Source organism: Heterodontus francisci, chromosome 14 (assembly GCF_036365525.1).
Source record: "Heterodontus francisci isolate sHetFra1 chromosome 14, sHetFra1.hap1, whole genome shotgun sequence".
Taxonomy (NCBI): Eukaryota; Metazoa; Chordata; class Chondrichthyes; order Heterodontiformes; family Heterodontidae; genus Heterodontus; species Heterodontus francisci.
Genome location: NC_090384.1, coordinates 57,101,058 through 57,117,517, shown reverse-complemented (window position 1 = coordinate 57,117,517; position 16,460 = coordinate 57,101,058). Strand labels below are relative to the sequence as shown.

Below are 16,460 nucleotides of genomic sequence, written 5' to 3'. Positions count from 1 at the left end.
TTGATAGCCACTCCAGGCGCTGCTTCACAAACCACTGATCACCTCCAGGCGCTTACCCATTGTCTCTCGAGACAAGGAGGCCAAAGAAAGAAAAAGATAGGTAGATAAATAAATCAAATTTATAAAACTTTGTTTCCCTTTCAGTTCCATGTATTTTTACATAATTAACAGTTTTATGTGTTAAATTGCTTTGCAAACTGGGTCACAAAACACATTTATACGGCGCGTTTAACGTTACAAAATGTCCCTCGGAACTTCACAGAAATGTTTGCAACATATTTTGCGGCCTTCTGCGACCTGTAGTAGAAGAACAAGGCATAAGAGTGTCTTATCAACATTGATACAGTTCTAATTTAAATTGTGAGTTTATTCCAGCTTAATTAGATTTTAAGATTAACTACACTCGCTCTGCCTCCTCAGTTTGGAGGCACACTTACGTAGTTGTCTTTCTTTTCGTGACATTGTTGCAAGCCAACATCAGTCTTATTGGTTAATTTGAAGTTGGCAATGTGGCTCACTCTGCACATTACCTGTGTTGGGCTGCAAACACAGCAGCCTCATCCTGTGCAGCTGGGAATTGTAGTGCTGGAGAGGGGCGATTCGGCTGCAGTGTGGGGAAAGTGGGACTACAACTCCCAAGGTGCTCTGCGGGCCGAGCGGCGCGCTGAGGCCGGCGGGAGAGCGAGCCCAGGCTTAAAGCGAGGCGCGCGGGGAGGCGGGGCCAGGCCGCGGCTCCGGCACTGCGTTTGAGACGGACGCGGATAAAGACACGAATACGCCATGAGCTCGGCAGATAGTGATAAACCGAGACAACGGGCCCAAGCCGAGCAACACGGCGCTAAGAGGCCCGCTTCACCCAATGTAATGCACCTTTACTACTCGGGCGGGCGCGGTTCAATTCAGCTCGGGGTGGCACTGGGAGCCTGAGGCCTGTGATTTCAGGTCGGGCCGGGGGTAAATCCCGGGGATTTCACGACAGTTATATTTGTAGGGGGAGGAGCTCACAGTCTCTTTGTGCCTCTTGGAGGGGCTCAAGACCCTTTTTACTGTCTCGGCTTTAAGGCTGTGTCTCGGGGCTCTCCCTTGCCCTAACTCCTGGGGGTTATTTTGTTTCCACCTTTTGTTTCTAAGCAAGTTAAAATCGGAAACTGGAACGACGTGCATTGAGCCTGGCTCCTACTCTGACCTCAAATTTGGCCAAATCCAACTTGTCATCCAAAGAAGGGATGTTGCTTTATATGGGTGCTGAATTCCTACCCCCACCCCTCACCGATATTCCCATTGATTGGGAAAGGGGTGTGTTTTGATGAGTTTTGGCGGAATTGCAGAGCTGTCAGTGGGTCGAATGAGATTGGAGCTGTACATGAGATTGTAAACCAATTAAACAGGTGGAGCTGTGTTTATTCCACCTTCCTGTCCATTTGCATCACTGGTATTACTCCATGGATATGTTATTTTGTCCATGCCTCTTTTGTCAAAATACCTTCTGCCTGTTCAGAGACTATTTGACCACAAAGTTGAACTTCACTCTGATGTATATATTTGTGCACTTTTGAACATGCACCACTGAATAACAATTGGAGTTAGGCACAATGCACAGCCTTTCTTTTTCACCACTTTCTCTTTTCTTCTCCCCCCACCAAAGCTTTTGATATTAAGGTAAAATTGTAGGATTTTTTTGACCACCCTGTTTTGACATCAGTGCCATCAACTAATTTAGATAGTAGCTACAAATATAATAACTGAATTATTGAAAGAATGCTGGATTTCCTTTATAGCAATGTTTAATGACTGTCTTAACAGTTAAACTTTTAAATAGCAAGCTTTTGTTATGAAATTGTAAGAAAAATGTTTTTTGATATATTTTGTATCAAACAATAATGTCTGGTAATTGTGTGGAATAAATGAAGTTTTTATGTGCAACCGACGTGGAATGCAATTGCCTATAAAGTGTCACAGGAACTGTGAGATAGAGATACAGCACTGAAACAGGCCCTTCGGCCCACCGAGTCTGTGCCGACCATCAACCACCCATTTATACTAATCCTACACTAATTCCATATTCCTACCACATCCCTACCTGTCCCTATATTTCCCTACCACCTACCTATACTAGGGGCAATTTATAATGGCCAATTTACCTATCAACCTGCAAGTCTTTGGCATGTGGGAGGAAACCCACACAGACACAGGGAGAACTTGCAAACTCCACACAGGCAGTACCCAGAACTCTGTGAACTGAAATGTATACAAACACATTTTGCTGTGTTAAAATGCCATAGTTATTGTCATCAAGTCTTTGTCGGTTGCACCCAGGGAAAGTATTCTGCAATTAGAATTGACTAGCTGCATGCTTTAAGTCCCCAGTTTAGATGCAGATTGCATATGTTGGATAGAAGCTCATTTATTGAAAACTTAACTTGAACCAAAGTATTTTTTTAAAAATAAACTAAAATGTAGAAAATATAATTACTGGTAGATCTGAGTGAAGAAATTCACTTTTTTTTTTGTTCCAATGCTTATCGACCTCCTTTTGCAGGATAAAGGATGTAGCACTACCTGGGAATCTGCTGATTTGGGTGATGATGAACGGAAGTTGAAATTCCTCAGGTTAATGGGAGCTGGGAAGGTAAGCTGCAAGCTACTTTCTGAACTGGATTCTAATGGGGGGTGGGAAAGGAAGATGAGAAATTCATTCAAACTGTACTGCTTCTAGCTCCATCACAGTATTTTGTTCCTGATTCAAAGACTACCAACTAAGGTGGCAGTAATTGGTCATTTGAGATCTTTATGGTTGGATTGGTTTTTGCAAAGTAAAAATGGAACTGGTTGATCAGTCACAGTGAAATATGGGCAATTTCAACTGGATTATTGTAGGGATGGGTCTACAGCAGCACAACTGCTCAAATCTTGACCATTTGCATTCAGGCACCACAGGGATGGTTTGTGTGCAATCGCACAGTAGTGCAGTGAGTTTGAAGTTGTGTAAAGAGCTTTTGAACAAAAGCAAATTACTGTGGATGCTGGAAATCTGAAACAAAAGCAGAAAATGCTGGACATGGGTCAGGGAGCATTTGTGGAGAGAAGAAATTAACATTTCAGGTCTGTGACCTTTCATTAGAGTTCTTGGAATTCGCTTGGCTTAATTGATAGCACTCCTTTGCATCTGGGTCAGTAGGCTTGAATCTCCTTCCAGGATGTGAGGGCGTTATCTAAGCTGATACTCCAGTACAGTACTGAAAAAGTGCTGTATTGTCAGAGATGCAGTCCTTTAGATGAGATGTTAAAACCAGGCCCATTCTGCTTTTTCAGGTGAAAGGTAGAGGTTCCATGGAACAGCTTGAAGAGGCGGAGCTTAGTTCTCCTGGTGCCCTGGCCAACATTCCTACATTTAAACAATGCCATCAAAAACAGCTTAATTGTTTGTTTCCTTGCTGTGTGCACATTGGCTGCCATGTTTGCCTGCATCATAACAGTGAATACACCTCAGAAGTAATTTATTGACTGTAAAGTGCTTTGGAACATCCTGAGGATGTGATGAGGTCCGACATAACTGTAAGTTTGTCCATTCTTTACCATCCACCTAACTTGTGACCTCAGTATTGTTTAATTGATGCAAAGACTACAAAAATTCCCTTCAGTTTGATGGAAAGAACATCCAATATTTATACAAATAAAACTTGGATAGGAAAGTTTGGTTGTTTATCATGAGTTATTGCTGACAGTAACATTTATATAATTTATAACATTTATAAATACAGTTTGCATTTAATGTAGAAAAATGTCCCAAGGCACCTTAGGAGTGTACTGACAAAATTTGATGCCAAGCCAAAACATGGCAATATTAGGAGGGTTGGCTAAAAGCTTAGTCAAAGATAAACGTTAAAGGAGGAGAGGGGGATGGGTGGAAAGGTGGAGAGTTTTAGGGAGTGTATTCCAGAGTGTAAACCTAGATGGCTGAAAGCCCAGCTGCTAATGATGGGCCGAAGGAGGAGGATAATGCTTGAGGGTTGTAGGGCGAGAGGAAGTTGTGGGTGAGGCCATAAAGGGATTTAATCACGAGTGCGATTGAATTTGATGCTGAGACCAAGTGGGCCCACATCAGAGACGCCATCTATGAGTCAGCTTTGACCACCTACGGCAAAAGTGCGAAGAGAAATGCAGACTGGTTTCAATCTCATAATGAAGAGCTGGAACCTGTCATAGCCGCTAAGCGCATTGCACTTTTGAACTACAAGAAAGCCCCCCAGCGATTTAACATCCGCAGCACTTAAAGCAGCCAGAAGTACTGCACAAAGAACAGCTAGGCGTTGCGCAAACGACTACTGGCAACACCTATGCAGTCATATTCAGCTGGCCTCAGACACCGGAAACATCAGAGGAATGTATGATGGCATGAAGAGAGCTCTTGGGCCAACCATCAAGAAGATCACCCCCCTCAAATCTAAATCGGGGGACATAATCACTGACCAACGCAAACAGATGGACCGCTGGGTTGAGCACTACCTAGAACTGTACTCCAGGGAGAATGCTGTCACTGAGACTGCCCTCAATGCAGCCCAGCCTCTACCAGTCATGGATGAGCTGGACATACAGCCAACCAAATCGGAACTCAGTGATGCCATTGATTCCCTAGCCAGCGGAAAAGCCCCTGGGAAGGACAGCATTACCCCTGAAATAATCAAGAGTGCCAAGCCTGCTATACTCTCAGCACTACATGAACTGCTATGCCTGTGCTGGGACGAGGGAGCAGTACCCCAGGACATGCGCGATGCCAACATCATCACCCTCTATAAAAACAAAGGTGACCGCGGTGACTGCAACAACTACCGTGGAATCTCCCTGCTCAGCATAGTGGGGAAAGTCTTTGCTCGAGTCGCTCTGAACAGGCTCCAGAAGCTGGCCGAGCGCGTCTACCCTGAGGCACAGTGTGGCTTTCGTGCAGAGAGATCGACTATTGACATGCTGTTCTCCCTTCGTCAGATACAGGAGAAATGCCGTGAACAACAGATGCCCCTCTACATTGCTTTCATTGATCTCACCAAAGCCTTTGACCTCGTCAGCAGACGTGGTCTCTTCAGACTACTAGAAAAGATCGGATGTCCACCAATGCTACTAAGTATCATCACCTCATTCCATGACAATATGAAAGGCACAATTCAACATGGTGGCTCCTCATCAGAGCCCTTTCCTATCCTGAGTGGTGTGAAACAGGGCTGTGTTCTCGCACCCACACTTTTTGGGATTTTCTTCTCCCTGCTGCTTTCACATGCGTTCAAATCCTCTGAAGAAGGAATTTTCCTCCACACAAGATCAGGGGGCAGGTTGTTCAACCTTGCCCGTCTAAGAGCGAAGTCCAAAGTACGGAAAGTCCTCATCAGAGAACTCCTCTTTGCTGACGATGCTGCTTCAACATCTCACTGAAGAATGCCTGCAGAGTCTCATCGACAGGTTTGCGTCTGCCTGCAATGAATTTGGCCTAACCATCAGCCTCAAGAAAACGAACATCATGGGGCAGGATGTCAGAAATGCTCCATCCATCAATATTGGCGACCACGCTCTGGAAGTGGTTCAAGAGTTCACCTACCTAGGCTCAACTATCACCAGTAACCTGTCTCTAGATGCAGAAATCAACAAGCGCATGGGTAAGGCTTCCACTGCTATGTCCAGACTGGCCAAGAGAGTGTGGGAAAATGGCGCACTGACACGGAACACAAAAGTCCGAGTGTATCAGGCCTGTGTCCTCAGTACCTTGCTCTACGGCAGCGAGGCCTGGACAACGTATGCCAGCCAAGAGCGACGTCTCAATTCATTCCATCTTCGCTGCCTTCGGAGAATACTTGGCATCAGGTGGCAGGACTATATCTCCAACACAGAAGTCCTTGAAGCGGCCAACACCCCCAGCTTATACACACTACTGAGTCAGCGGCGCTTGAGATGGCTTGGCCATGTGAGCTGCATGGAAGATGGCAGGATCCCCAAAGACACATTGTACAGCGAGCTCGCCACTGGTATCAGACCCACCGGCCGTCCATGTCTCCGTTATAAAGACGTCTGCAAACGTGACATGAAATCGTGTGACATTGATCACAAGTCGTGGGAGTCAGTTGCCAGCATTCGCCAGAGCTGGCGGGCAGCCATAAAGACAGGGCTAAATTGTGGCGAGTCGAAGAGACTTAGTAGTTGGCAGGAAAAAAGACAGAGGCGCAAGGGGAGAGCCAACTGTGCAACAGCCCCAACAAACAAATTTCTCTGCAGCACCTGTGGAAGAGCCTGTCACTCCAGAATTGGCCTTTATAGCCACTCCAGGCGCTGCTTCACAAACCACTGACCACCTCCAGGCGCGTATCCATTGTCTCTCGAGATAAGGAGGCCCAAAAGAAGAAGAAAAAGAAAAAGAAGATTGAATTTGACACATGGGGGGGGGACTGGGAGCCAATGTAGATCAGCACAGCTGATAGGTGAGCAGAGCACTCTGTATAGGGATAGGATTTTACTGATTCACCAAATTATTGTGTTCCTTACCTTGATTGAGCCAGCAATAAAGCATTTTCTTCTGGGCAGAAACCTTGATGGCCAGGGCGTTCTTGTGTATCCCAGCCACTAAATATAATTGAGCAAAGACTGATGATTAGTCTATTCAGCTGACATTTCAGCTGGGGAATGAGTTATGATCCAATGCACCTCAAGGTGGTGGTGGCGGCGGTAATGACTTCTAAAGAAATTAGAACAGAAAATGAGCACCATTTTAATACTAGTTCCTTCATTTCTTAACTTCTGTGTTCGAAGTGATCCATCTGTTTTGACTCCATTTTTCCAGATCATTGAACTGTTCCTGTTGACTTGGTGCCGTGCATACCCACTCCATCAAAGTCTGATACCTAGTGCCTAATGGACAGTTTAAAATATACATTGGCGATATGAATTATCCCTTTCAGTCATAATACATGGATGAGATTATCTGAACCCATCATTGATGCACATACTACTGACTGTCCATCTACTTTGGTGCTAGTGACTCCAGCAATCCTTGTCAGTTCTTTACAATTGGGTAACAATTGTGATCTCGTTAGAGATTGGGCAAAGGACCAGCAGATTATTTCTCTGATGCAGACCAGTCATCCCATTCTTGAACAGGGCAAAGCCGTCTATTCTTCAACACAACACAATCTCTGATTGAGAAAGTTAAATGTAATATTCAGCCCTCTGAACTCAGTTAAGATTTTGTATGGTATCCTACTCGCTTGGATGTGATATAGTGCAGTTTTCATCTCAGCACAGAGTTAATTTGCATATCAATGAGAAGTGACAGTACGACTTGGTCAGGCCCTGATCTGACCACCTGAATGTGCTAAAGTTATACTGTGATACCTGCAGAAAGCCAATCCATACAGCTTTGAGTTTATTCTAGGCAATGTCTACTTCAAGCAATGACGGCACAGCTGGCTATTTAATAAACTTTCAGTGTTTGGAGAAAGTGGACACGCTTCTCTGCAATTTTCTAAATTTGAAAATGAGTCTGTGGGGGAATAGAGAGCTCTGGACAAGTCCAAACATGCAAGCATAGGACTCCTTCCTGGCTAAACTTGGACTGCTGAATGCACATTTATATTCCACCCCTAACTGCATTCTTGCTGGTAAACATGGACAGTGGTTGTTCCACCTCTTAGGGTAGCCTTCAGTACTTGCTAATTTAGGATCAATCCAAATTGCAAATTTTAAAACCATCTCCCTAAAACAATCCTAGATCTGAAAAGCTCAGTAGAGCTCTTGCACCCTGCATCCTTGCAGAAAAGCTCAGTAAGATGTACAGTATACCTTAAGGGTAGTAGAAGGGCTCAAATCTTTGTCGGTAAGGCACACTTGATAAACTGTTAGCAGCCTCTGCCTTTGAAGCAGACTTGGCTTGTGCAGATGTTGGCTTTTTTGGAATGGAATTCAGTTTCCCCCATGTTCGTTATCCTGCTTAGTTATGTTTCTCAATTGTTCCAAACCCCAAACCTTCATGTCTGGTTGACTCTGATTCCTTTCAGAGCTTTTTAAAAAATCAATCAGGAAACTGGGGGCTGTTTATGTTGCTTTTAGGATCAAACCTGAGTGGAGATTTTGGCATCAGCAGCAGTATGCTTTTCATGAAAATGCCCTTCTGATCGGTTCTTAGTGGGTTTCAAACAGACATACCTTGACCCTAAAGCTCTTCAGGAGAGGTTCAAGTTTAAGGAGGAATCACAAACAGTACTTGGGTCAAAGGATCATGTTCACTTCAGAATGCAGTACTCAAGATTGAAACGCTACATCTTTGGTTATAGGTATGTCATAGGCAAATATTACTGTGCAAGGATCATCAAGAGAAAGAACAATCCAGCAGGGAAATGGGCATAAACTGGGGAAGAAAAGTCCTTGACTAATGTGTATTTGAAAGGAAAGCTTAAGGACCAGAAGGTTTTTAAAGGATAAAGCTGGTATTAAAACATGTTATCACATTTGCTACAAGTTTCTGAAATGTAATTTGTAACATTTGGATTTAAATCACCTGAAACCTTCGATGCTATCTGGCAATACTAATCTAGTACAATATTTAATATTCACTAAAATCAGTTACATAATTCTGGCATGTAATTATCAAATTCAGCTTACAAAAGTTATAATTGGGATACTACCCTTATCTGGAACTCTTTAATTGAAATATTAGTTGAGCAATATATAAGACCACAACAATCAGTAACTGCTTCAATTGTGTCCATAAACTGTGTTTCACTCCTGATCCCAGTCAAAACCAAGTTAAGTCAGTGTACAAGGTGACTCGTCCTGTGGCAAATGTAACACTGCCATTCCAAACTGCCAGCATTTGAAATAATTGTTAACTTTACCATGAGGATAGAGTATGAGTGGACCAATTTGGATGTCCTTTTGTAATGTCTAAAGATTGTTTCATAGGGAGCTGTGGGTTTCGTGTGTAACTGGTATAATAAAATCTGACACTGCATTGTAGGTTAGTGTGTACAATGCTAAAACTTTCTTGAGTTATTCTGCCCAACTCTTTTTGATATAAAATACAATGCCTGTTTTTCTCTTTAGAAAGATCATACTGGACGTCCACATCCAGGAGACCACAAATCAACCTCGCTGTTCAGGACAGGTGAGTGAAAGAAGGGAATTTCATTGTATCATTGGCTTGCTCGAACATTGTCCCCACATGCATACATTTGTATGCGCACAATTCCTGCAGCTACTTTCTCAAAGTCAGCCTTTCTTTGTCCACACGCGCCACCATTTGATTCCTTCTCCAAGGCTTAATCCAAGTACTTTTTAAAACAAATATATTTTGTGGCCAGTCAAAGGATCTTTCAGTATCCCCAAATTTGTTTCAAATGCTTAGAAATGCAAATCTGGTTTTGTATAAATAGATTTGCATAAGAACCTTACAAATCAGTTTTTATGAAGTGTGATGGAGAACAATGCCAATTTTCTTGCTGAAGTGATTTTTTTAGTTTCAAAGGGTGCATTTTCAGAATAATTAAATCCTCAATTTAAAAACAAAAGATTCATTCAGTTTCACATCTTGCCATGGTGGAATTTGAACTTTCTACCTGAGTTGCTAGTCCAGTACCATAACCCCAAGGCTGCCATACCTGCTAATGTTTATTTGTACTGTGCATAATAAAATGGCAGAAATTTTCCAGATTTCTGTTTGGAGAGGGAGAGTGGTGGATATGTATGGATTCATTTTGAGGATGACTTAGCATTATAATTGGTAGTGGTCAATGGTGAACTTTATATGTTGGATATTCAGGGTTTGGTAAAGAATTATACAAAATATTTTGAAGCTAATTTTAAATAAAAAGACTTTATACAATGTATATGTGGATGGCTTTGGTGCTTTTGAAGCATTCTTAAAATTGCTGTATCCCAGTGGTCATTAAAAAGTACTAAGATGTTTTTAACCCATCTTATGGAGGTGGGGGGGAGAGAGCCAACACCAAGACTGCAGTGATTTTTTTTTAACTTGGACTTGTCATAATTCTGCCATAAAAGTAATTTTTCTAAATCAATTCAAGGAATTGCTGATATGGAGACTTGGAGTGAAGGTTTTGCTTTTTAGGTGATGAAGATAAGAAAATAAATGAGGAGCTGGAGCATCAGTTTCATCAGAGCTTGGACAGTCAGCTGTCAGGAAGGAACAGACGACACTGTGGATTAGGCTTCAGTGAGGTAATGGACATCATGTTCCCAGAAGCATCAATCTGTTTTCAAAACCTTGTTTGTCTTTCTCCATAACCCAACCCTCTGGTGGTTGTGGCGGGGGAGGGTGCAATCTAGAACAATGGGACAAGGGATAGGATCTTAAAATTAGTGAGGCCATTAAATAGTGAAATTGGGAAGCACTTTATCAACAAAGGGTGGTAGAAATCTGGAACTCCCCCACCCTGGAATTAATCGGGTTGATGGGGAATACGAGAAACGATTGAGTGAGGAACAGGGAGGCGATAACTCCTCCTGAAGTGCAAAAAGTGCCATCTAAGTGTTTTTTTTTGCCAGGTATGTTTTCAGAAACAATTTAGAGATTGCTGCTGCTTGTAGGTGGGTCCAGCACTTGGCATCCTTTATCAAAATGGCATTGGGAAATTAACATTGTCACAGGACCCCAACTTATGTGGCATAATGAGGTTCTTGCCTATTTCTGGCAGGAACATTGGCTGCCTAAATGGAGGCCTGCTCAAAAGGCACCGTGAGCAGGAAGTTGGCGTGGGTAGTTTTTTGATTTTGCGTCACTGCTATCTTGTTTATACTGATAAAACATAGTAGCAAAATCGTTCCCAAGGTGCTCTTTTTTTTAAAAAAAAGCAAAGGTTTCTCTGGTTTAGTGGATAGAATGTGCTGTCTGAGTTTTTGAAGAATACACAATCAAAAAGGTCTGAAGTTTGACCTTTGGTTTTCAATGTTAGCTGATCTTGGCTCTGATATGAGGGATAGCCCTGGGCTAAATGCCTGCTCAGGTCAGGGAAAAAAAAACCCAACCCAAACCCGGCAGAACCACATCGGACCCGAGCCCCACCTGGCCAGAGTCCTTCCATTTTTTTCCCACACCCAACCTGAGCCCGACCACCGGAATGTTCACTTTACCTACCTTCAGATTCCGAATCCATTTTTTACTTTCAGTTTTTGCAGATAAGCAGCAAAAACTATAATTGGGCTTAAAAGGTTGTTTAACGAGATGAAGATTGGAGCCACAAAGTCAGTGATTCTTTGGTCATGAGTTAAACAGAAACCCATGGAGTTGTGCCCAGACAAGTTGTGCCACACTGTACCAGTATCTGCATTGCTTAAAATTAACACAGCAATTGCCCAAAGGCTCAAAATATCATTATACATTACTTAGACTCCTGCTTTACAGGTTGAAATACTTGCTGCAAGTTTATCCAGTGAGCAGCTGAGATGCCGAGATCAGGAAGGTCCTGAGTGATTGATTATAAAATATACAGTATTTATATAAAATATAAAATCACTGTCGGGACTCTAGTCTACACACATACAAAACTGTACTGTGTTGACTAGAGTCCTGACGGTGATTTTATATTTTATATAAATACTGTATATTTTATAATCACTCAAGACCACCTTGGTCTCTGCATCTCAGCTGCTCACTGGATAAACTTGCAGCAAATATTTCAGCCTGTAAAGCAGGAGTCTAGGTAATGTATAATATTTTCTGAGCCTTTGGGCAATTGCTGTGTTTATTTTAAGCAATGCAGATACTGGTAGTGTGGCACAACTCTATGGGTTTCTGTTTAACTCGACCAAAGAATCACTGACTTCGTGGCTCCAATCTTCATCTTTTTGAACAACCTTTCAAGTCTAATTAATACTGTGTATCTGACCCGACTCCAACCCGACACATGTCATCGGGTTCGGGTCGGGTAACAGGCCTTTACCCTGGGCTAAGGAAGGGGAAAATTTAGCTCTGGTGTCTTTCATGATCTAATGCTCTTGGAGGTGCCAAAGAGCTGCCCACTCGACGTGGCACATCAACCTGCATCAGGGTTGGGAATGTGGTGGTGGAGAGAGAAAACTGCTCCCTTCTACTTTGATTTACATGATATGTCTGAGTTTACCCCTACCATGACACCTGAGATTGACTGTACAGAAATACAAAGGTTGGGTGCTCTCAAAACTGAATTATAATGGCACAAAATGGAGTCAGCAGCATGATATAAGCACCTAGATTGTATTCAATTTCTTTGAATTTAAAATGAAAATGGAAGATTTCTCTTACTGGTTCAGCTTAGATTTGTGTGAATGCTGACTTTATGAAAACATTTTGTGCAGTTTGCAGGAAAATTCCTATTTTATGTTATATTTTTATATTTAGAGATACAGCACTGAAACAAGCCCTTCGGCCCACCGAGTCTGTGCCGACCAACAACCATCCATTTGTACTAACCCTACAGCAATCCCATATTCCCTACCACCTACCTGTACTAGGGGCAATTTACAATGGTCGATTTACCTATCAGCCTGCAAGTCTTTGGCTGTGGGAGGAAACCGGAGCACCCAGCGAAAACCCACGCAGTCACGGAGAACCCAGAATCGAACCCGGGTCCCTGGAGCTGTGAGGCTGTGGTGCTAACCGCTGTGCCGCCCCATTGTATTTTAAGATTATACTTGCCTAACTCTGAAATGTTTACTGGCCTAACTTCAAGGCTTTGGGCCTTTATCTTCACAAGCCAATGTGGATCTGTAGCTACTTACTGAAACATGACCTGTCCAGTTAAATGGAGTCAGCTTATTTAGATCAGTGTTTTGGTATATCAGTACCTAGGGAAAGGTGAAGGAACTAGTTGATGTCTGAGATGGTATGGTTTTTTCCCCCAATTACTTTCTCTGTCCCTCAACCAGATTCCTTGTTATCCTACCCAGTGCTCATTAGAGGGCTGTCAAAGAACTGGTGCTCCAGAGCAGTCAGACTGGGTATGGATTGAAGTACTTGGAGGTGGTTCTAGACCTGGAATCACTGTTGGGAGGGAGGTATTCGGTGGGAACTCATGTTAGGGAAGAACTAGCTACGTGGCCAAGGTGAATGTGGGTGAGATGGTGCATCTGCTTAGCAGTAGGCAATTGCGGCAGGGCATCTATGGAAAAAGCTTGGTTTCATGGCACTCGTGGTCCAGGGCTTTGTTCATTCGTTACTTAGCAACTCAAATCATTTTTTTAAATTATATTTTTAAAGTGTTGGTTGACTAGAAAGCTAAAATTTTCACCTGTTTTGCAGCCAGAGGCAGAGGAGCCAGAAGTGCAACAGATCAGTGCTTCTGGAGATTCAGCAGCTGATTGCTTGAATGATTCTGAAAATAAAGGTCAATCAAAGGATTATTCTTTGAACAGTGTGAAATCCAGTGGTGAGGATCATCTGTCAGAAGATGCAGACGCTAAAAAGCAGGACCTGAAAAGCAATTATAAAATGATGTTTGTAAAGTCATCTACAAACTAACTCAAATCCCTTAACACAATCTCCTGTTCTGTTAATTGTTCTGGATTGTAGAATTACTATACATTTTTACTGAACACAGATCGCTTGGGTTTAGGTTCCAGTTTAAGTGGTACATGACTGACTCTTCCCTACTACATAGTTATATGTATTGCCATGTTCTATTTGCTGCATTAATTTTTTTTAAATCTCTTCTGTGAAAATGGCTGGATTTTTCATTTTATTTTTTATGGCTACATGTTTTCCAATGTTTCCTGCTCACATTTTAAGAGTTCCAAGTGTGTAACGTCTAAATGAAGATGCGATTCTACTTATGACTCTTATGTAATTTGTAATTTATAAACGCATATCATTTGTGCAATTTTTTAAGTGAGTAATGTCCAATACAAGGAACTTAATCCAATTTAGATAAAGACTAGTTGAAACTCAAGAATTTTTAGCTGTTCATATACTGTATATAATAAAATAAAACTTGGGGGAAAATGCTGTTAGGTTTTGCTATTGTTTCCTTTGCTGTAAAGTAAGGGGTTTTTGGCATAGGTAAATATTGGATCATAGTCAGGTTCCAGTTTACAAGCCAGAAATTCCAATACAAAAAGTTTTGAAGAGTTAAATACCACCAGTCTTTTGCGCCTTCAACAAAGTTGTAACTATTCAGAGTCAGTTATACAGCACGGAACCAGGCCCTTCAGCCCACCGTGTCTTTGCTGGTCATCAAGCCAACTATTCTAATCCCATTTTTCAGCACTTGGCCCGTAGCTTTTTCTGCTATGGTGTTTCAAGTGCTCATCTAAACACTACTTAAATGTTGAGGGTTCCTGCCTCTACCACCCCTTCAGGCAGTGTTCCAGATTCCAACCACCCTCACTGAAAAAAAGTTTTCCTCTCATCCCCTCTAAACCTCCTGCCCCTTAGCTTAAATCTAAGCCCCCTGGTTATTGACACCTCCATTAAGGGAAAACATTTCTTCCTTGACACCTCCATTAAGGGAAAACATTTCTTCCTATATACCCTATTTATGCCCCTCATAATTTTATATACCTCAATCAAGTCCCCCCCCCCCCCAACCTCTGCCTTCTCTGCTCTAAGGAAAACAATCCTAGCCTATCCAGGCTGAAATGCTCCAGCCCAGGCAACATTCTGATAAATCTCTGCAGTGCAATCACATCCTTCCTATAGTGTGGCACCCAGACTGTACACAGTACTCCAGCTGTGGCCTAACTAGTGTTTTATACAGCTCCATCATAACTTGCCTGCTCCTATATTCTATGCTTCGGATAATAAAGGCAAGTATCCTATATGCCTTCCTAACCACCTTATCTACCTGTGCTGCTGCCTTCAGTGATCTATGAACAAGTACACCAAGGTCCCTCTGTACTTCCTAGGGTCCTAATATCCATTGCATATTCCCTTGCCTTGTTAGTCCTCCCAAAATACATCACCTCCCACTTCTCTGGATTAAATTTCATTTGCCACTGCTCTGCCCATCTTAGCCCATATATATCGTCTTGTAATCTAAGGCTTTCCTCTTCACTATTTACGACACCAACTTTTGTCATCTGTGAATTTACTGATCGTACCTCCTTAGATTCACGTCTAAATCATTAATGTACACTATGAACAGCAAGGATCCCTGCGGTACGCCACTGGTTACAAGCTTCCAATTGCAAAAACCACCCTCGGCCATCACTCTCTGTCTCCTGCCACTAAGCCAATTTTGGATCCAATTTGCCAAATTGCCCTGGATCCCATGGTTTCTTACCTTCTTGACCAATCTCCCATGTGGGACCTAATCAAAAGTCTTATTGAAGTCCATGTAGACTACATCAACTGCTTTACCCCCATCTACACACCTACCTCACCACCTCGCAAAATTCAATCAAATATGTTAGATGTGATCTTCCCCCTGACAAAGCCCTGCTGGCTATCCTTGATTAATCCCTGCCTCTCCAAGTGGAGATTAATCCTGTCCCTCAGAATTTTTTCCAATAGTTTCCCTATCACTGATGTTAGACTCACTGGCCTGTAGTTACCTGGTTTATCCCTATTATTTTTGAATAACGGTGCCACATTTGCTGTCCTCCAGTCCCTTGGCACTTGTGTGGCCAGAGAGGATTTGAAAATTTGTGTCAGAGCCCCTGCAATCTCCTCCCTTGCCTCACATAGCAGCCTGGGATACATTTCATCTGGGCCTGGGGATTTATCTACTTTTAAGCCTACTAAAACCTCCTCCCTTTTGATGCTAATTTGTTCAAGTAGATCATAATCCTCCTCCCTAATCTCGACACCTATATTGTCCTCCTCCATAGTGAACACAGATGAAAAGTAATCATTTAAAACCTCACCTGCGTCCTCCAGCTTCACACACACTGCCACTTTGGTCCTTCATAGGCCCTACTCTTCCTGGTTATCCTCTTGCCCTTAATATATTTATAAAATGCCTTGGGACTTTCCTTTATCTTGCCTGCCAGTGTTTTTTCATGTCCCCTTTTGGCTCTTCTAATTACTTTAAGTACCCCACACACACCACCTGTACTGCTCTGGGCCTCTGCTGTTTTCAGTCTTCTAGGATCTGCCATAAGCCTTTTTTTTGGATCCAATTCTCTATATCCCTTGACATCCAGGGTTCCCTGGACTTATTGGTCCTACCCTTCACCTCTCTCTGTTTCCTTTTTGAATGACTCTCACTGGTCTGATGTAGACTTTCCTGCAAGTAGCTGCTCCCAGTCCACTTTGGCCAGATCCTGTTTTATCAGATTGAAATCGGCCTTCCCCCAATTCGGTACCTTTATTTCCCATCGATCTTTGTCCTTTTCCACAACTACCTTAAAACTTAGCGTTATGGTCACTATCCCGAAATGCTCCCCCACTGCCACTTCTACCACTTGTCTGGCTTCATTCCCTAAGATTCGATCCAGTACCGCCCCTTCTCTTGTAGGACTTTCTACGTGCTGACTCAAAAGGCTCTCCTGGA

At 42.7% G+C, this 16,460-nt stretch overlaps 1 protein-coding gene across 1 annotated transcript; it reads left to right on the top strand.

The window, feature by feature from the left end:
- The first annotated feature begins 686 nt into the window (after positions 1-686).
- On the top strand, positions 687-13,971 carry c14h11orf58 (chromosome 14 C11orf58 homolog). The gene is made up of 5 exons (XM_068046280.1): positions 687-861; positions 2,540-2,629; positions 9,079-9,139; positions 10,103-10,212; positions 13,271-13,971. Exons 1-5 carry the CDS (start codon positions 781-783, stop codon positions 13,487-13,489), a joined length of 561 nt encoding a protein of 186 aa, XP_067902381.1. The 5' UTR covers positions 687-780; the 3' UTR covers positions 13,490-13,971.
- The last annotated feature ends 2,489 nt before the right edge of the window (positions 13,972-16,460 follow it).